Raw genomic sequence first — 21026 nt, forward strand, 5'->3', positions numbered from 1 at the left:
TTTTTTGAGTCAGAATCTCTCTCTGTTACCCAGACTGGAGTGCAGTGGTATGCTCACGGCCACCACAGCCTCGACCTGATGGGCTCAGACAGTCCTTCCACCTCAACCTTCCAAACAGCTGGAACTATAAGCATGCTCCATGACACCATGCCCAGCTAATTTTTTTACAATAGTAGAGGCAAGATCTCGCCAAGTTCCCCAGGCTGGTCTTGAACCCCTGGGCTCAGGCAATCCTCTCACCTCCACCTCCCAAAGTGTTGGGATTGCAGGCATGAACCACCACCAGCAAGATTAAAGGTGTGAACTGTTGCCCTTGGCCAGTTCCATTTCTTTTTTGGTGGTAGTTGACTTCATATAAAGTAGTTGATGATGATGAGAAATGGAGCCGGAGCCGGTAATCACGGAACATTTCCTTTTGTAGACACTGTGCTCAGCATTTTATGATGTCATTCAACTTACAACACAACCCTGTGAAGTGGGTCTTGTAACTATTACTGTTATTCCTGTTGCAACTGAGGCCCGAGCTAGTTGTGGACGCAGACTTAGAGGCCAGGAGCAAATGACAACCGAATGCACTGATGACCACGTCCTGATGATTTAATTCAGCATCCAGGGGTTGGTAGTAGGTAGCCATGTCTAGGTGGAAGAATTCCATTTTACTTCTCTTTCCTCTTAAAGATTTCATAGCAAATTACTTTGATAAATGACTATAAACTAAGCATTATATACACAGAGTGCCCCAAAATGTATACACATTTTATGAAAGGAAAAAACTGTATTAAAATTGTAATACTCAGTGCATAGCAATAGGCCGGGCTCGGTGGCTCAGCCTGTAATCCCAGCACTTTGGGAGGCCGAGGTGAGTGGATTGCTTAGGCCCGCAGGTTCAAGACCTGCCCGGGCAACTTTGTGAGACTTTATCTCTACAATAAATAAATAAAAAACTAGCCTGGCGTGGTGGCACGCACCTGTAGTTCCCGCTACTTGGAAGGCTGAGGTGGAAGGATGGCTGGAGCCCAGCACGGCAAGGCTGCGGTGGCCGGGAGCGTGCCCCTGCACTCCAGCCTGGGTGACAGAGTGAGACTCCGACTCAAAAAAAAAAAAAAAAACCAATAACAAAAGATGAATACAAGTCACATTTGACTTCTGCAATGACAGGAGATGCTCAAAGTGGTCACCATCAGCGTCCAGACACTTCTGATGACGGTGAACTAAAAGTAATACATAGATAACATCTCTTAAAATGTGTATACTTTTTTTTGGCACCCTTGGGATTTGGATTGCAAGTGTTCAGATCTGTTGTGGCTTAGAAAATAAAATCTGACCCTGTAGTTCTAACAATTCTGGAGGCGGGGGTGAGAGGATTGCCTGAGCCCAGGGGTTTGAGACCAGCCTGGATAATTTGGCAAGACCTCTTCTCTGCAATAAATCAAAAAATTAGCTGGGCATGGTGGGGCGTGCCTGTGGTTCCAGCTACTTGGAAGGCTGAGGTAGAAGGATCGCCTGAGCCCATCAGGTTAAGGCTGCGGTGGCCGTGAGCGTGCCACTGCACTCCAACCTGGGTGACAGAGTGAGACTCCTACTCAAACAAACAAACAAACAAACAAATAAAAACCTGTGTCAGAAAGTGACTTGAATATGTCTTTTTTCCGGCTATGGTAGGAGCTGTCTGCAGAGTGGATGCATTAACAATAGATCACTTTTAGATCTCAAGAGCAGTGCAGTTGACTTCTAAAACCTTGACAGTGAGCACACTTTGATTGATATTGATAGTGTAAGAAACATGTGGCAGCAGAAATAATAAACCATGTGTTTCCTTCTTGGGAAGAGCTAAGCTTTTCCACGAGGGAAGCTGGAGACAGAATTTTAAATGTTGTTAATTCATACATTTAGTCTAATTTTCTTTCTCAAACAGGAAATCAGTCAAGATCATTTTGCTTCCATCTTAGTTTACTTAATTCAACTGTTCCCTGCTTATTTTATTTTTACAGTTGACAAACTGAGTCCTTTGAAATGGCTGATCATTTCCTAGCTATGATGTCAGCCAGTGTGAGCTGGAGTGATTGAGAACAAATAGAAAGATGTCTAATTTTGGTTGTCTTTCTTGAATTTCACCAAGATATCTACGTGGTAAAAAGTCCAGTTGGTGTTGCAGCTCGTTGAAAGTTGCTTAGTCTGAAATCACAGTATTCTGGCTATTTTTCATCTTTCAGTTTTTTATTATTTTTTTTTTTTTTTGAGTTGGAATCTCATTCTGTCACCTGGGCTAGAGTGCAATGGCACGCTCATACCACTGCAATCTTGACCTGCTGGGCATAGGCGATCCTTCCATTTCAGCCTTCCGAGGAGCTGGAACTACAGGTGTGTGCCACCATGCCTGACTAATTTTTTGATTTATTGTAGAGACGAGGTCTCACCAAGTTGCCCAGGTCTTGAACCCCTGGGCTCAAGCAGTCTTCTTGCCTCTGTCTTCCAAAGTTCTAGGATTACAGGTGTGAGCCACTGTGCCTGGCTTCAACTTTTTGATAAAGGCAGCTTTTGTTTTAGATATTACTTAGTTTACTTTCAAAATCTGGCCAGGTGCAGTAGCTCACGCCTATAATCCCAACACTTTGGGAAGCAGGGGTAAGAGGATTACTTGAGCCCAGGAGTTCAAGACCAGTCTGGGCAACATAGCGAGATCTTGTCTCTACCAAAAATAAAAAAAATTAGCCAGTTTGGTGGCATGTGCCTATAGTTCCAGCTACTTGGGAGGCTGAGGTGGGAGGATTACTAGAACCCAAGAGGTTGGGGCTGTGGTGAGCCATGATCATGCCACTGCACTTCAGCCTTGGTGACAGAGTGAGACCCCAACTCAAAAAAATCTGTCCAAATCTAATGATGTGTGTGTCCTTAGGCATGGCTCCAGAGGAAGGCTGGGGGCACATTATCATGATGGTATTGGGACAGGGTCAGGAAACCTGGGTTTTAGTCTTGGTTCTGTTACTAAAATGACTATTGAACCTTGGGAAAATTCGTTATCTTTTCTGAACTCCATTGTCTCTTTTGCAAAAGGGTAGAATCGGCTCCAATGCTGATTTTAGAGCTAAATCTTCATTTTTTCACAAGCCTCATCTGGCAGCCAAAGCTGTGGCCTTCCAAGGAAAAGACAGCTTAGCATGGGGCAGACAGTAGGTTGACAGTGGGAGCCTGGTGGTGCCTCTGGGGCCAAGGCCATCTCCTCCCGAGAGCACTTAGTCAAGAGTGGCATGTAGTTTATGTATGGTGTAGGGCGTGTGCACATGCTCACTTGCAGGGCTTTGGCTTTGCTCAGCACATTCAGAGAAGTGAGTTAAGCTTACCTGTCGTTTTTTTTTTTTGAGTCGGAGTCTTACTCTATCGCCTGGCTGGAGTGCAGTGGCACACTCGTGGCCACCCCAACCTCGACCTGCTGGGCTCCGGTGATCCTTCTACCTCAGCCTTCCAAGTAGCCAGAACTACAGGTGTGTGCTACCACGCCTGGCTAATTTTTTTTTTTTTAATTGTAGAGACGAGGGCTCACCAAGTTGCCCAGTCTGTTCTCGAACCCACATGCTCAGGCAATTCACTTGCCTCAGCCTCCCAAAGTGCTGGGATGACAGGCTGAGCCACTGAGCCCAGCCTTTCCTGTCTTTTTCAGTGGGTTCTTCCAAAAGGTCCGTGTTTTATCAGGATTAAGAGAGGTGTCACTTGGTCCTGAGCACTAGCAAATCACCATGTAACTATGGGTTCGTCTCTACTCAGGGGCATTTCTATTCTTGACACAAGGATAATTTCAGAAAATGCCACTAAAAGTGGCCTCTCCCCTGTGTTTTGCTCTCTCCCCTTCCTGTGTGTTGTACTAGTCCCTTTGGCGTTCTTAGAGGACGCACTTTTTTGTGGACCTGCCTCTTGGTTTTTCAGCTGTTCCCAATTGTTGGGAAAGGTTCACAGTCGCATTTCTTGTTGCAGCCTGGGAAGAAAATGGAAGGATATTTGCCACTGTCCAATTGTCATAATTATAGCATACGACTGCAGAAAGCAGAAAAAGGCAATTAGGGAGAAAAGTCCTTCTTCATCTGCAGAGAAGGCGATAGAAATGGCAAATTTCCCTGCTGATGCTTTGCCCTTTGCCAGTGAATTATTTCAAGAGTTCCTCAGGTCAGGGTCAGGTTTTGCTGTGCCCACATCCAGATTTCTGTGTCTGGAGATCTAAGAATTCTAAGATTGCCATAGACTGACCTCCTCGAAGCCCCTGTGCAGGCCCCTAGGTCACTTCGGAGGTAGGGGAGAATATTCTGGTAGCATTCTTGTTGACTGTACGTCTGAGCCCAAAAGATGATTAAGCACGGTAATTAGTGGCGCTCATCTTCACAAGGTGCATCCTGCTGGGATTGGGATATGTTTGTAACGCTTTATGGTTTATGAGGTTTGTGAGAGGAATGCTCCCAAGAAGACTGGGAACCAGTTGAGCGCTCACTTCATTTGACACAGGAGCAAAGAACTTCAGCTCAATTAATTGACTTTCCTAAGGTCACACGAGGAAGGCACAGCCCCACTGAAGAGGTCTGTCAGGTTGAAGAGGTCGGTCAGGATACAGAAGGACATCGCTGTTGCTTTGCCTTTGTTCCTCTTTGATTTTGTCTCATTTCTTTTCTTGCTTTCTTGTTTTTTTTTTGAGTTGGAGTCTCACTCTGTCGCCCAGGCTGAAGTGCACAATCATGGCCACCGTAGCCTTAACCTGCTGGGCTCAGGCAATCTTTCCATCTCAGCCTTGCAAAGAGCTGGAACCACAGGTGTATGCCACTACACCTGGCTAATTTTTTATTTACTGTGAGATGTCTTACCAAGTTGCCCAGGCTGGACTCGAATTCCTGGGCTCAGGAGGTCTCTTGGCCTCCCAAAGTGCTGGGATTATAGGCATGAGCCACTGCACCCAGCCTTGTCTCATTTCTTTAGGAAAACATTTCCAAGCTCCTATATTCAAGTCTTCCCTTCATGTGTTAATATGTGCCATATTTAGTTATTCAGTGTATTGCTAGTTTTACTATGAGATTTATCTTTTTCTTTTTTGTTCAAAATACAGGATTTGGAGAAAAGTGATGTACTGAGGAAAAATTACCTAGGTAAGTAATGATTTTTTTTTTTACATATGTATATGTTCTCAAGTGTATTTAGCATACATTTTTTCTTTCTGATTTTATTTATGGGTAGATATTGTATAAATATTTACTCTTTGGCCCAGACCAACATTCACCCTCATGAAGACACATGGTGAACACTTTTCGGACTGGCATGTGTATGTGATTGTACTGGAAGTAGCATCGAATATGTAGGATTTAATTTTCTCTGGTGTCATTCACTGACCTTCTGTAAAGGTAAAGCACCATGCCAGGTGTGCACTGTAGACAGTGCAGAGATGAAGAAGGTGTGGTCTCTGTTCTTAGGAACCCACACTGGGTGGGAGAAAAGGACAGGCTGTGGCCTGTGCTCTTGCCTCTTCTGCCTCTGGAGACCCCTCCTCGCCTTTCAGAGTCAGATCCCAGCCACATCTGCCAGGCTCGCCCCGAGCGCACTGGCCTGCACGCAGCTACCCGCTCCTTTGTAAGGTATGGTGCTTCTGTCATGGCCTGGTCACGTCCTTATTTGTAGTCCTTTTAAAACACATCCTCTCCTCATCCCCCAGTATGTTGTGACCGTGCGTTAGTCTTTTGTTAGGTCAAAATCCCAGCAGGGCATCCAAAATGTTAGACCCAAGAGAAGTTCTATGACTGGGTGCCATGCATAAGATACAAAGAAGGGCACAGAAGTTAGATAAAATATAGTTTATTGTGATCTAAGTAAATTGGAGACAGAGAGATATAGAAAGAGAGAGAGAGAAAGATGAAAGAGAGAGAGAGAGGAAGAGAGAGCGGGGGGAGAGAGAGAGAGAGAGAAAGCCAGAGAGGCGAGATTCACCGCCCCAAGGTAGGGGAGGGGGCCAAAGTTTAGGAAAACATGGCGGCCATAGCTCAAAGAGCCACATGGCCTGGTGATTGCTTAACAAAAACAATGGCCATAGTTGAGATTGAATGCCTTTTAAAGCTTCTCTTTGACGTGGGCAGGTCATTCAGGGAATTAGGTGGTGGTCTGTTTCAGGTCATCATGAAGGGCATATGATGCCATGATGATGGATGGGAGGCAGATGGGTGGGTTCGTCACATGACAGCTACCATGGTGACGGGATCTGTCTGTGTCATGAAGGTCACGACATTCTGATTAGGTTAACTTGGTTTAGGCAAATACTTGGACTAGAAAAGCTATTTAGTGTAAAACAAGCTGGGGAGGGGTTATAAAACAATTATCAATAGCTACCTCTGAAAAACTAGTTCTGTCCTTTATTAGCGGGTAAGCTAGGTAACTTTAAGAGAATATGACAGAACTAGGCAGTGTCAAAATGGCTGCTCTTTGCCTATTTCAGATCCACTTTGGCCTTTCTTCTTTATTTTTTAGTTTCCTGGGAAGCATGCTTAGTGTGTTGATGGGTGGGTAAGGCTGCACCTCTGTAGGTGATGATGGGTTTCTCCATGAAGGGTGTGGGCTTTGTCAATGTCCTTCATCCCAGGGTAGGCTATGAGATGTGAAAGACAGCTCTGGGTGGCCGGTAGAAGGAACACATTCCTGGATTGCCTGAGCCCATGGGTTTGAGACCCACCCAGGCGACTTGGTAAGACCTCATCTCTACAATTAAAAAAAAAAAAATTAGCCAGGCAGGGTAGCGTGTGCCTGTAGTTCTAGCTACTTGGAAGGCTGAGGCGGAAGGATTGCTGGAGCTCAGCAGGTCGAGGCTGCGGTGGCCGGGAGCATGCCACTACACTCCAGTCTGGGCAACAGAGTGAGACTATGACAAAATAAAAAGGAACAACACATTTCTTCCTAGGCCTTGCCTTTCTGGGCCTGGATTCTGAGGCATGCAGGAGAGGTGCCTGGGTGGAAGGAGGAGGATGGCCTTTGCTGGGGAGGCATGTTGGACCCACAGGGCCCAGGATTGGGATCTAGGGTCCTGGGAACAGCTGTCTTTAAGGAACATCTGTCTTTAAGGAGCCTCATCCCTTCACACTTTTCCTTCTATTGTCCAACACTCTGCAGGGCCAGTCCTTTCTTTCCACGTGGAGAATTTTTCTCCCTGTGGTCCACCCTGGCGGCTTTGGGCATTTGTTGTATGTTTATTTTGTGGAAGCTGATGAGTCTCTGATTATTAAATGAATCTATTACTGGAGTCTGGAATGTGGGCTTGAAACTACCCAGGGGACATTACCCTGGGCAGGTAAATTTACATTCCTGTAATTGCAAATAGCAAGTGGAGTGATGCCTAACTGGGTCTGACTTCATCTGAAAAAGACCCTGGGGGCTTCTTTGTCACAATCTTTATATGGGCCTGAAGGACCAGGGCTAACTCGGTGACTGAGACCCTGGGTTCACAATACTCAGGGCTGAGTGACAGCCTCTAAGCACAGGTCGGTGCTTTTGTTTTCTCTTTCGGCTCTCTGTCTGATCATGCTTGGCATGGCCCTGTGTGTGTGTTATGTGTGCACATGGATCCCAGCTTTAAATCATAAGGCTGCTTGTTGTTCACCTTTCATCAGAAGAACACCCTGTTGATTTCTCATCAGAAAAACACCAGCATCATGCTGACCCTTCTTCTAGATCATTCCTGACCAGGAGGATGAGCAGTTGGTGGAGTGCTTGGCCCAAGATAGGTGCTCAGAAACGGAAGAAATACGAAGCCTTTGGTTTCTTTTCCTTTCAGAGAAGAATCATTCATCTCCCTTTTCTCTTATTTCCTTGGTTCTGCTGCATTTACCAAATGCTCTCCGCAGCTCACCGTTGTCTTCTGCACACCTTTCCGGTACTTTCCATATCCTGGACTTAGTTCTCTATCTTCCCGTTCTTGCCTGGCACCTTGATCATAATTGTCAGGCACCTAGCATGCAGCCCATTTATTGCACATGCCTGGAGGAGAAACAATGATGCTCCATCTTGAGTTGTCACAATGTTTGCTGAAGGCAAATTGGAGTGAATTTTAAGGAAGTGCAACCGAGATAATAAAGAATTCGAACTGTCTTACTTATTAGCTCTGTGATCTGGGCAGGGGAGCTTAAGAGTCAGGTGCTTGGATCGCATGCCACAGAGAGGACAACCACCAAGATGAGCCCTGGGATCTGGACTCAGCCAGAATGTGATTCAGCCAAGGAAAGGCTTAGGCTGTATGTAAGAAAAGATTTTTTTGGTGCTGCTATGAAGAACATCAGGAATTTAAACATAAGCTGTTTTCAGCACCAAACTGTCCTGAGTGTGCTAACCTGGTTCTTTTCTGGAATGGGTTGGGGCTGGATAGCATGTAAATGATCTTCTGTCAGTCATTATTATCAGGGTTATGAGCGCTTCGTGTCCCCTGCCCCTTTAGCCTTGTTGTTGACAATTGCCCCCCCACGAATCGGAAGAATTTACTTTCTTATTTCAAAGCCTTTTTCCTGTATGGAAGTATAGTGGGTATGTTGCTGAGCTGGGAGCTGGTGAAAGTAGTGGTGGTTGGTTACTGTGGTGAGCATAGGATTAACCTTTTTAACCCTAGATCAGGATTTTTTTTTTTTTTTTAAACTTAACATGAAATACTCTGGTTTTTTTTGTTTTTTTTGAGTTGGAGTCTCACTTAGTCACCCAGACTGGAGGGCAGTGGCGCGTTTCCGACCACCACAGCCTCGACCTGCCGGGCTCTGGCAATCCTTCCGCCTCAGCCTTCCAAGGAGCCGGAACTACAGGCACACGCTACCACACCCGGCTAGTTTTTGATTTATTGTAGAGGCAAGGTCTCGCCAAGTTGCCCGGGCTGGTCTCGAACCTGCGGGCTTAGGCAATCCACTCTCCTCGGTTTCCCAAAGTGCTGATTACAGGCTGAGCCACCGAGGGGCATTACAGGCTGAGCCACCGAGCCCGGCGAAATACTCTTAACATATATAAAGTTACAAAGAGTACTGTAATGAACATCCATGTATCCTACAACTAGATGAAGAAGTGAAACATGACTGTTGGGTTACATCTCGGTGGAACCTACAAAAATGTTAGGGCACACTCCCACCGAGGCCTCCAGAATGTTAGGTTAGGCCCAGTGGAAGTGTGGGATGTCTGGTGTGCAATCCGATGCCACGTGAAAGATGCAAAGAATTGCATAGAAGTTAGATTAGAAAATACAGCTTATTTAGAAAGTAAGTTAGAGAGAGAAAGAGGAGTTTCGCCTCCCCAAGGTAGGGGAGGGGTCCAAAGCTTAAGAAAACATGGCCTGGCCATAGCTTAGCAAGGCAATGGCAAAATGGCTGCTCATGGTTGAGTCCTTTTAACCTTTTCCTTGGATGGGGGAAGGTCATTAAGGTGATTGGGAGGTGGTCTGTTTCTTGCCATCAAGAAGGAGCGGGTAAGCACAGGTACTCACTTCAGGTGATGGACAGCAGGCAGATGGGTGGGTTAGTCACATGATTGCTGCCGTGGTGATGGGCTAGATGGGAGGAGACAAGGGGAGGGTGTGTGTTCCCCCCCAGACTTGTTTGTAATTCACAAACTCCATGACCAAAAGGTGGTCTTATTATTATTTTTATGGCTTTAGCCAGCCAAAGGATGATCTTTGATTTTTATCCTTGTCAAGGAACCTGAAAGTTTACTAGAGTTTATTATACTAAATCATGAATTGAAAGGTTGGGCTGTCCTGGTCTTCCATCTGATGGAGATTTGCAGAGGGGGTGGGGTAGGCTGCCAGCTTGGCCAGCAGTGAAATGTCTGAACGCTTCCTAAAACCTGCCTCCTGGAAATTTATCTATGTCTAACCTGTGCTAGATTCAGAGTGTGTCGGGGTAGAGTCTAAGCAAAAATGGCGAAAAGACTATGCTAAACTAAACTTATTCTAGGTTTCTGTAGGTACCTCCTTTCAATGACTAATAACGGCCGAAGCCTTTTAGTGATGTTTATCATCCTCATGTAATCTTGATACTTTTTTATGCTATGTATGTGTATGTATAGTATGTATTTTCTATATGTTTGTGTTTGTATTTTTGCAAACTGTTGATTATAGTTACTCTGCTACAACTCACCTTTTTCAGGTTTATCTGTGGGATTCGTTTACAGTATCCATCTGGGTTGGTACATGGAGTGTGCTGGCTAATTTTTATTGCTGTATAGTATTCCAGTTTGCATTTCTTGTTTGAGGGTATTTAGTTTGCTTTGGCTTTTTTTCCTTTTATCCAGTGCAACTGTGAACATTCTTGTGCACACATGAGAGTTTCTCAGCGATGATTAATAGAAATTAATAGAAATTAATGGAATTTCTGGGTCATGGAGAATGGGTGTCTTCAACCTTTTTAAATTCTGCAAAAATTATCCTCTGTAGCTTATTATCTTTATTCTTAACGAAAAGAAGACTTTATATGACTTCTCTTTGGATATGTTCATTTATAATAATGTTTCAGATGTAGCAGGTCCAAGGTAACATTTCAGCTGAAACATAAGACACTTGTTTAAGTCTTATCCGTGTGTCTAGTGAATAGCCCAGAAGCTGATTTAAAATAGAGGCAGGTAAGTGAAATGTTCCTATTTATATAAACTCCTTAGGAAAAGGAATTAGGTCACTTCAGTAGACTGTTCAGCATTTGCTTTTAAATTTTTTATTGAGTTTTAACCAAAGAGCATTTTGGGTTATTTTTAGGGTTTAAATGGCTCACTGTGGAGCTATCTGTGGTATGAATATTTGAGTGAGTGAATAAATGAACGGAGCCATAGAACTGAACATAAGAACAATAAAACGTAATGGAATAAAATTATAACCAAATTAGTGTCCCTGAGCTGAGGTGCTGAAGAGAAAGACTCGTGGTATTTTGTAGGTCCCCACGTGGATTTGCTGGACACCTGGCTAGAGGCTACAGATTATATGACACCTCCCTTCTATTGATGCCTGTCTGGTGGCAGGGTGCTGATGCAATGGCTGTTTTATTCATTTCTTTATTGTGCGTTCAGGCTGGGGAGGCCTGTTCTGCTTCTCCAGGCCAGACCTGAGCATTCACCTTTGTTCCAGGCCTGCTAGTGGTTCTCCCAGCCAGTGGGCAGGACAGACTCCCTGCTCACCATCCATTTATAGTGATGGCCGCCTCGAGGCAAGTCTCAGCAGACTGGCGAATACTGCCAGAGTGTTGTAGGGGAACTTTTCTGTGACACTTCTTACTAAAGCCCTGCTGCTGTGGAATTGTTCTGGCTGGTTTTCTGGAGATAACACTTAATCCTGGCTAGGTGCCTTGTGAGGTGGGGTAGGGATTATTGAGTCATTTATTTGCAAACTCACGGGACATATGAAGTCGTTGAGTTTGGTCTTAAAGGGCCGTCCCGAACATTCTTGAAGCTGTGCAGTTGTGAGCTAGGACTGCATGACAAAACATCGCACACTGTGGCTTAAGCAACAGACATTGATCATCTCCTGGTTCTGGAGGCTAGGAGTCAAGGTGTCCACTGGGTTGGTTCCTTCTGGCTTGATGGAAGGATGTATGCCAGACCTCTCTGCTTGGCCTGTAGATGGCCATCTTCTCAATGTGTCTTCATGTCCTTGTCTTTGTGTGTTTGTCTCTGTCATCCCAGCACTTTGGGAGCCAGAGGCTAGAGAATTGCTTGAGCCCACAGGTTCGAGAGCAGCCTTGGCAACATGGCGAGGCCTCATCTCTACAATAGATCAAAAAATTAGCTGGGCATGGTGGCGCACACCTGTAGTTCCAGCTACTTGGAAGGCTGAGGCAGGAGGATCACCAGAGCCCAGTATGTTGAGGCTGCGGTGGCCATGAGCAACAAGCATGGGCAGCAGAATGAGACTCTGACTCACAAAAAAAATTAAAAAAAAAATAAAGACACCAGTCATGCTGCATCAGGGGTCCCCCCCCCCCAATGACCTCACTTTAACTTGATGCCTTCTTTGAAGATGGAATTCCAAATAAAGTCACAGTCCAAGACACTGGGGGTTAGGACTTAAACATAAGAGCTTTGGGGGGCACAATTCAGCTCATACCAGTAGCAGCACAGTGTAGGATTATGTGGAAATTGTTAAAAAGCTACTTGTGAACATGAGGTTTTTCAGCTTCTAGGAAGGTTAGTGTTCTAGACATTTTCATCCTTTCACACATTTACTGTTATTCTTTCTGACAGATACTGGAACAGATTCACAGTTTGGTACCACAGACTTGGTCTGATACAGTCAGCTCATTTACTTGCTAACTTCTCGGAAGGAAGTTTTGGAAATCGGTTTAAAAAGAAAATTTTATCTCTAGAATTCCATAAAAATTGATTTTTTTTCTCCCCAAGGGTTGATTGCCCGACGGCTTGCCTTGTAGCTGTTGTTTTTCACATGTTTTCAAATTTATTTCAAGCATTGCTAAAAAAAGAAATACCTGAAAAAATTTTTGTTTGTCTGTTTTTTGGTTCTAGACTTAAAAGGAATTGTATTTGTCATCCAGAGTCAAAGTAATTCTTTTCATGCAAAGAGAGCAGAGCAATTAAAAAAAAGCATCTTAAAGCAGGCTGCAAATCTTACAAAGGTACGTAGAGATGGCTTGGGATGTCTGCTAATTATGTATTTCTTAATGTATTTATGTTTCCAAAGCACTTGGTCGGTAGAGAATCAATTTTATTGAGATGAGAATAACTCTTCTGACTCGTTTTGCTTATTTAATATTGATTGTTTATTGTTGAGAATCTGAGAATGCTTTGATTAATTCCTAATGCTGAACGCATCCTAGTCTAGGTTATTATATATATATTTTTTAATTTAAGAGAATTATGTAATTGTGTGGGACTGCTGTAGCTTTTCATGAAGTATAAGAAAAGGAGGTGGAAGAAATAACTTTTTAAAGGCAAGGCTTAAAATAGCAGAGATAATTAATGTTCAAAAATTTTGGTAACAAGTTCTAAGCCAATTTTCATGTTGAAATAACAGTTTCATTAATCTTCGTGCGGCGTTCCTCTATGAGTCTCTTAATCTGTTTTTTTAATTGGATGTCATTAATTTAACTTTGGATTTGATTTATAATGAAATATTCCAGAAGGATTATGGAGAGAAAAATCTACACATGCAGGTACATTTTAATAACAGTTAAAATAGGCACGAACTGAATCTAAAAGAGTTCTAGTAGTGCTGGAGGTTTGGATAAGCGAAGGTCCACCCTCATGTGCTTTCTACCCTGTCGGTGCTTTTTTCTCCAGCCAAGTAAGATAAAAACTCCTTCAAGACCTCTGTGCTGTGTCGCGATGGCCTTCAAGACAGAAGTGCTTGTCTGCAGATAAATGCCATCCTTCTGCTTTCTCAGGAAAGAACTCTTTGACAAGAAACGTGTATGTGTTTGTGACAGGTTGCTTTCTTTCTGTTGGTAGGGGCTGGAAAATAAAGGATCAGAAGTATAAATGGAAACATATTCAAGCCTTAACCATATTCAAGGCAGAGGACTGCTGAGAATAAGGTTTATTTTGCTGCTTCTTCAGAAGCTTTACATATAAACATCATCAAACCTCCCATCCCTGCATGGACAGTTGCCCTACTCGAAACATCGTACTTTCTCAAGAGAGAAGGAAAAAATGACATGCTGTTGATAGGTTGTTATTTGTTAATCAGAGAAAGGGGTGACCTGATAAGTGTAGAATTCTCCTCTTTCTGGAAACCTAACTTGTAGAGATTTTTTCCTACCAAACCTTTCTGGATTTCATCAGAGAGGTGGACACGTGGCAACCTTGACTGACAGCTTTTTCCATCTCTTTGCTGGGAGCTCTAGTGGGGTGACTGGATGCAGGCCTCTGCAGGGAGGAGGGTCACCAGTAGGCTGAATGATCAGTCTCTCCATTGAGTCCAGGCCGGCACAAACTGGGTGTAGCTCAATCAGACCTTGGCAGTGACCACAAGTTGTGTGACCAGTGATGACATCAGAACATAGTTAGGCACCACTTATTGATAGACGAGTTAAGAGCATACTTTCCCCATGTTACCTGCGTGTGTTCCTGCTCCCAGAAATACCTTCTGTCTTGCAGATTTATGTTTTCTAGAAGAGCGGTGGCCAACCTTTTTGGCATCAAGGACTGGGATCATGGAAGACAATTTTTCCATGGCTGGAGCGGGGGTGGATCATCAGATATTAGATTCTCATAATGAGCACACAACCTAGATCCCTGGCATGTGCAGTTCCCAAGAGGGTTCTTGCGCCTATGCAAATCTAATGCCTCTGCTGATCTGACAGAGGGCGGAGCTGTGCTCCCTACCCTCCACCATTCCTGCTGTGCGGCCGGTTCCTAACAGGCCTTGGATCAGTATCCATCTGCAGCCCGGGCCTTGGAGACCCCTATTCTAAATGATTCGTCTACCCTTTAAATCCATACTAATAGTCCTTGTGACTAATGTGGGTAGTGACATCCCTTGCCAGCCACGTCCAGGTTGATTGAATATACCCCCATACTCCCTTTTCTATTTTTCTACTCTTTTTTTAGTGGTGGAGGGGACACAAGTTTTTGTGTGTGCGCACATGGGTACTCATCCTTATCCCTCTGCCTGTCTTTCCCCTTCAATCTTCTGGAAAGTGTAGTTTTCAGCACACCTTGAATCAGTGTTCCTGGGACTTGACTTAAATGGGAATAAGGAGGCTGTGGGCACCTTTTGGTGGAAGGCAATAGAAGCGATAAAATGTTCCTTCTTCGGCCGGGCTCGGCGGCTCAGCCTGTCACCCCAGCACTTTGGGAGGCCAAGGGGAGTGGATTGCCTGAGCCCGTGGGTTCGAGACCAGCCCAGGCAACTTGGCGAGACCTCCTCCCTACAATAAATCAAAAATTAAGCCGGGCTCGGTGGCTCAGCCTCTAATCCCGCGCCTTTGGGAGGCTGAGTTGAGTGGATTGCCTGAGCCCGCGGGTTCGAGACCCTCCTGGGCAACTTGGCGAGACCTCATCTCTACAATAAATCAAAAAGTTAGCCGGGTGTGGTAGCGCGCACCTGTAGTTCCAGCTACTTGGAAGGCTGAGGTGGATGGATTGCCGGAGCCTAGCAGGTCGAGGCTGCGGTGGCCGGGAGCAGCCACTGCACTCCAGTCTGGGTGACAGAGTGAGACTCCAACTCAAAAAAAAAAAAATTAGCCGGGCATGGTGGCATGCAACTGTAGTTCTGGCCACTTGGAAGTCTGAGGCAGAAGGATTGCTGGAGCCCAGCAGGTTGGGGCTGCAATGGCCTTGAGCATGCCACTGCACCCCAGCCTGGGCGACAGAGTGAGACTCCAACTAAAAAAAAAAAAATCCTTCTTCTTTCTTCCTCTTAGGAAAAATGAGAGTTGGGAGGGTCCTGCCGGGGGCTGAGTAAGCCTGCTTCTTTGGGAGGCTCTGGGACTGTAGAGGACAGGGCCCCGGTGCAAGACCTCTGGATGCTTCAAACTGACCGCAGACATCGGGAAGGATGGTTAGAAGTTCCCATTTAAGCAGAACCTGGCAGTTACATTTAGGAATGGAGAACGTGTGTTGGAGCTTCTCCTTGGTGTCTCTCAGGAGTTGAGGCAAAATGGTGAGCAGCTGAGAGGGCGTGGGTCCAGGAGGGTGGTAGGAACCTCTAGTGCTTTTTCCTTTTTGCAAGACAGTTGCACCAGAGCTTTTTAAAAAATTTTTTAAATTTATATTTTATTTTAAAAGATGTGATGCAATTCAGGATTAGGTATACAAGTAGGCATCGTACAGGTAAAGTTTGGGCCTCCCTTTGGTCCCCACTTTGCCTAGTTTGAGATCAGGCACCCTTACCTTTACTGATGTTGAGTCCCCCAACCCACCCACCCCAGCAGTATCCCACCAATACTGTTCTTATATTATTATGGTAAATGTCCAGGGTCCACTTATGAGTGAGAACATGTGGTACTCAGTTCTTTGTGTCTGTGATAGATCACTGAGTATGATAGACTCTAAATCCATCCAAGTTGCTGTGCAGTCTGTATATTTGTCCTTCTTTATGACTGCGTGTACCAGAGCTTCTTTCTTCTTCTTCTTCTTTTTTTTTTGAGTTGGAGCCTCACCCTGTCGCCCAAGCTGGAGTACAGTGCCATGCTCATGACCACCCCAGTGTCGACTGGCTGGGCTCAGGCAGTCCTTCCGCCTCAGCCTTCCAAGTAGCCAGAACTACAGGCACACACTACCATGCCTGGCTAATTTTTTGATTTATTGTAGGGATGAGGTCTCGCCAAGTTGTCCAAGCTGTTCTTGAACCCGTGGGCTCAGGCAATCCCCTCACCTTGGCCTCCCAAAGTGCTGGGATTCAAGTTTGAGACACCACACCCGGCCCCAGAGCTTCTTTACTGACATTTCTGTCTGCGGATCCCAGCTTCGTCTCCCACCACTCGCCTCCCATGTCATACTTTTATTTGTAGTAATTTCCAACTTCTTATGGTTGCGTGGTCACCTCGCTTCATACCTGTGGCTTTTCATAAGTTAATCCTGTTTCCTTGTCAAGTTCCTGTGTCTCCAGGAAGCCTTTCTGTGAATCTTCTTAACTCATATTGCTAAGTCACTTCCTCTTGGATTTCTCTTTTATATCTTTTATAAACTTCTGTTGTATACTTTCCACTTTGTATTACTATTTGTTACCTGTCTGTCTGTCTCTTCCTCAAATCTCGAGAGCAGAGAATAGAATGCGTCTTATTTTTTGATTCCTCAGAACCAAGCATGGTGATGTATGTACTTAGCCTGAGTCCTCCATGAAGGTCAGTTAAATAGAATCCCTGAAATCCATTTTCTCTTGTTTCCCAGAGTTACTATCTTTTCTATTGTAATAGAAGTTTCTTTTTGTTTCTCTTAAATACAGTGTGGACACCTTTGGACACACACACACATGCACACATGCATACACACATTCGGTATTAAATCACAAGTTCTTTAAACACAGACACTTCTTTTGATCCCTTCATTGCACCTTAATTGTAATAGGTAATTAACATATGGCAGTTTAATTGATTTCAAGAAATTTAACAAATTAAAGGGGAAATTTATATTAACTAAATTTATTGTGTCTCCTGGCTAGCTTAGTTGGTAGAGGGCGAGACTTTTCAGAAAATTGTTTTATCCATTTTCTTTTCTTTCTTTCTTTCTTTCTTTCTTTCTTTCTTTCTTTCTTTCTTTCTTTCTTTCTTTCTTTCTTTTCTTTTCTTTTCTTTTCTTTTCTTTTTTTTTGTCTTGTATTTCAAACTTACTCTGTCACCCAAGCTGGGGTGCAGTGGGCGTGATCCTGGCTCACCACAGCCTCTACCTACTAGACTCAGGTGATCCTTCCGTCTCAGTCCCTCCTGAGTAGGGACTGTAGGCACATGCCACGACACCCGGCTAATTTTTTTATTTTCTTGTAGAGATGATGTCTCGCTGTGTTGCTCAGGCTGGTCTCGAACTCCTGGGCTCAAGTGATTCTCCTACCTTGGACTCCCAAAGTGCTGGGATTACAGGCGTGAGCCACCATGCCTGGCCCATATTTACTGACTTATTTTGGGAAAAGTACTGGAGATACAAAGATCAACAAGACATCGATCCTTGTACTCAAAGAACCCACAGTCCTGGAGAGGAGACAGGCTGTTTAGCCACCAGTTTTAACACCAGGTGCAAGTGCAGCGATGGAAGGGTGCCCTGGGGAGCACAAAGAGGGGCCCCTGCCATGGCTAGATGGGTCAGAGGCAGCTGAGGCGGGGATAGGTGCCGGAGGAGGGATTTCTGAAAGAACTGAGCTAGAACCATGCCTACCTATTAGGCCCTCGCAAGGTTGAGGACCGGGTGAGAGGGGGAGGCCTGCCTGGGTAAAGAGGACAGCAGGTGAGGCAGATTGTGAGAAGCAGGAGCATGGCATTGTGGGCACTGCATGCCGTCTTGGGACTGGTGCACCATGGGGGCGGCCGTGTGGGCGTGAGCCTGGGAAGTCAGGTGGGCACTTGGTTACAGCAGAATTGTATGTCCTCTGAGAAGCCAGGCCTTTTTCAGGGACTGTGCTGGCATCATGAGGGCTATCTCTTGGATATATGAAACATTTAACATCTCCGACCCTTGACAGTACATGTAGGGGTGACTCCTGGTCGCTGCTACAGCTAAAAGTGCCCCTTGGTTGAGGATTACTTCTAGGGAGAGCTTTAGGGATAGACCTGATCAGAGTTCTTTGTTTATTTTTTCGAGTTGTGGTCTTACTCTGTTACCAGGCTGGAGTACAGTGGCATGATCACAGCTTCCCGCAGCCCAGACCTCCTGGGCTTAGGTGATCCTTCGACCTCAACCCCCTGAGTAGCTGGGACTCCAGACACGCACCACCACACTGGTTAACTTTTTTTTATTTTATTTTTTATTTTTTTTGTAGAGAGGGGGGTCTCAGTATGTTGTCCAGGTTAGTGTTGAAATCCTGGACTTAAACAATCGTCCTGCTTCTGCTTCCCAAGTAGCTGAGACTACAGGCTTGTGCCACCATGCTAATGTTTTTATTTTTTGTAGAGACAAAGTCTCCTGTGTTTCCCAGGCTGGCCTTTCTCCTTGGGCTCAAGCAATCCTCTTAACTTGGCCTCCCAAAGTGCTGGGATTACAAGTGTAAACCACCATGCTTGGCATTTTAAAGCTACCCCTCTGGTGGCTGTGGGGAGGACAGCTTTAAGAGAGTCAGGACTGGGTCGGGGTGTTTAATTCTAAGGCTGTCATACTAGTCTCGGGCTGTGCCACTCAGGTCCTGTTCTACCGGGCTGTGGACCTGACCTGGGCATGGTGTAGGGGCCATCAGGGCTGATGGGGGATATTGACACAGGCTGATGGAGAAGACAGGACCACTCCCAGCTAGGACTCAGATGAGGCGAGCCCTCCATGTGAGCCTGAGGACGAGTTTGCAGGTTTAGAGGGTGAAGGTGACTCATAGATCACATCTGAGGTGGAGGTGTGAGTGGCCAGGGGCTGGACGTTTGTTTTAAGCTGGTGGCTTTGAGAGTTGGCATCAAATGTAGGCAGTGGCTAGAGGCTTGGAGGCTGCTTCCAGAGAGAGGCAGAGCCAAAGCAGACTGTTACTGTTATTATTTTAATTTTCTTCTTTTTTTTTTTTTGAGACAGAGTCTTGCTTTATTATCTAGGCTGGAGTGCAGTGGTTCGATCATACCTCACAGCAGCCTCAAACTGCTGGGCTCAAGTGATCCTCCTGCCTTAGCCTCCCAAGTTGCTGGAACTACAGGTGTGAGCCACTACATTCAGCTTTTAATTTTTATTTTTACATGTGGTTAGAGAAAAAGCCACATAACAAAATTTCCATTTTACATGTACAAGTCAGAAGTGTTAAGTAGATTCATGTTGTGCAACAGATCTCCCAAATTCTTTTCATCTTGCAGAAGTGAAACTCTGCACCCATCAGACAACTGTCCGTTCTCCCAGCCCTAGCCCTGGCAACCATCATTCTACGTTTCTGGCTCTGAATTTGACCCCACGTGGAAGTGGAGTCATAAGCGCATTTATCCATTTGTGACTGGCTGATTTCACTTAATACTCATGTCTTCAAGGTTCATCTGTGTTGCAGTGTGTGCCAGAGTATGCCTTTTTTAAAAAAAAGGTGGAATGTTGTTATTATTCTTATTTGGACAAACTGTGTTGTTGCAGGTAAACTCAATCCACTGTGATAGACATTGCCATCTGCAGACACCGATTTCTGGGGTACTCATTGTCCATGAGCTCCCCTGAGGTGTACTTTGTCCTTTAGTGTATCTGTCCTGTCCTTGGACTCCAGAGGGAGGTGGGACCTGTTTTGTATCCCCCACAGCACCTGGTGGGATGCCAAGCACACCCCATATAAAAATCGTGTTTTCACCAATGCATTTTTCTCAGCTTTTGAAGCTTAGGAAATAGCTCCATTTCTCTAAAGTATTTCATTTCTCCAGTGTTTTATTCTGTGCTCCTATTTAGTTTTACTATGCTTATGCCAAATTTTTAATTGTCCTTTATTTACATTTACAATTCGCTGTTTAGACAACCTGTTGAATACTGGAATTAGATTGCCACTAGGTGGCAATATTGGTTTTAAATTTAAAGACATGTAATTAAGCAAAATCATTAAGCAAGCCCCCCCAGCCCCCGTCATTTAGTTTCTGTGATAGTAAATAGAGCCTAGACTAAAGTGATGAGGAGACCTCTCTTTAATTGTATGATAGTCCGTTATTGCTATTCTGGAATTCTTTCCTCGGGTGGAAGCCAGCAATGTAGTACTTGAAGTAGTTTCGACAAAACTTTAACACTTGGATTTAATTTGCTCATGAGATCCAAAGTGTGCTGTTAAGAATAATTTCATATTTGGATTACCAAGTCTTTTGGCAGGTGAAATAGCCAGAAATATTTTAGTGTTTGCAGTTATACTTGATACTGGATCATTTATTCGTTATAGAGTTTTTCATGCCATATATGTGATTAAAAGTCGACTTTATTCCACGAATGGCACTTTTGAGATCTGTAAATTGTTGACTACTAAAATAGGGTCTGTAGACAATACCTGAGGGACAGTGATGAGATACCCTGACCTGAAACCACATGAAAGCAGAGAAATAAGATGAACTTCTGAACATTAAGTGCTGAAATCCACAAAGCATAGGGAGGCAAAGTCACTTTAAAGAGGACTGATGGCTCCCTAATTAGAACTTAACTGGACTTGGTTTGGTTTGAGAAATTGACATACTCTCGAGAAAGAATTGATGGCTCTGTCAGCCAAGATTCTGAAAAGGGGAAAGATGTGAAAGGCATCCCCGGGACTGTGGTGGGAGCATGCTGGCTTCTCCAGATGGGGCCTCATTGCCGTGGCGTGGCAGGTGTGCCCTGTGCCCCTACTGGATGGGAAGTCTGGGTCCCTTGTGTCACCTGGGACCTGAACTACGAAGCCTTCAGATTGCAGTTTTGGAGTCTGTATATATGCCCACCATGAGCGTTCATAAAAACTGCTTGGTGAGGGAGAAATCAGCAGTAAGTTTTATCATTTGAAT

The 21026-nt window shown here is 44.8% G+C and overlaps 1 protein-coding gene across 1 annotated transcript in view; it reads left to right on the plus strand.

Moving 5' to 3' along the window:
• Nucleotides 1-21026, plus strand: part of B3GLCT (beta 3-glucosyltransferase) — a 151862-nt gene that overhangs the window by 56035 nt on the left and 74801 nt on the right. Inside the window, exons 7-8 of the mRNA XM_021710893.1 lie at nt 5084-5123; nt 12487-12596. Coding sequence (XP_021566568.1) covers nt 5084-5123; nt 12487-12596 — 150 coding nt within the window. The remainder of the gene's footprint in view (nt 1-5083; nt 5124-12486; nt 12597-21026) is intronic.

This window comes from Carlito syrichta, unplaced genomic scaffold (genome assembly GCF_000164805.1).
Source record: "Carlito syrichta isolate Samal-C Ts95f unplaced genomic scaffold, Tarsius_syrichta-2.0.1 Scaffold301633, whole genome shotgun sequence".
In the NCBI taxonomy this organism is placed as follows: Eukaryota; Metazoa; Chordata; class Mammalia; order Primates; family Tarsiidae; genus Carlito; species Carlito syrichta.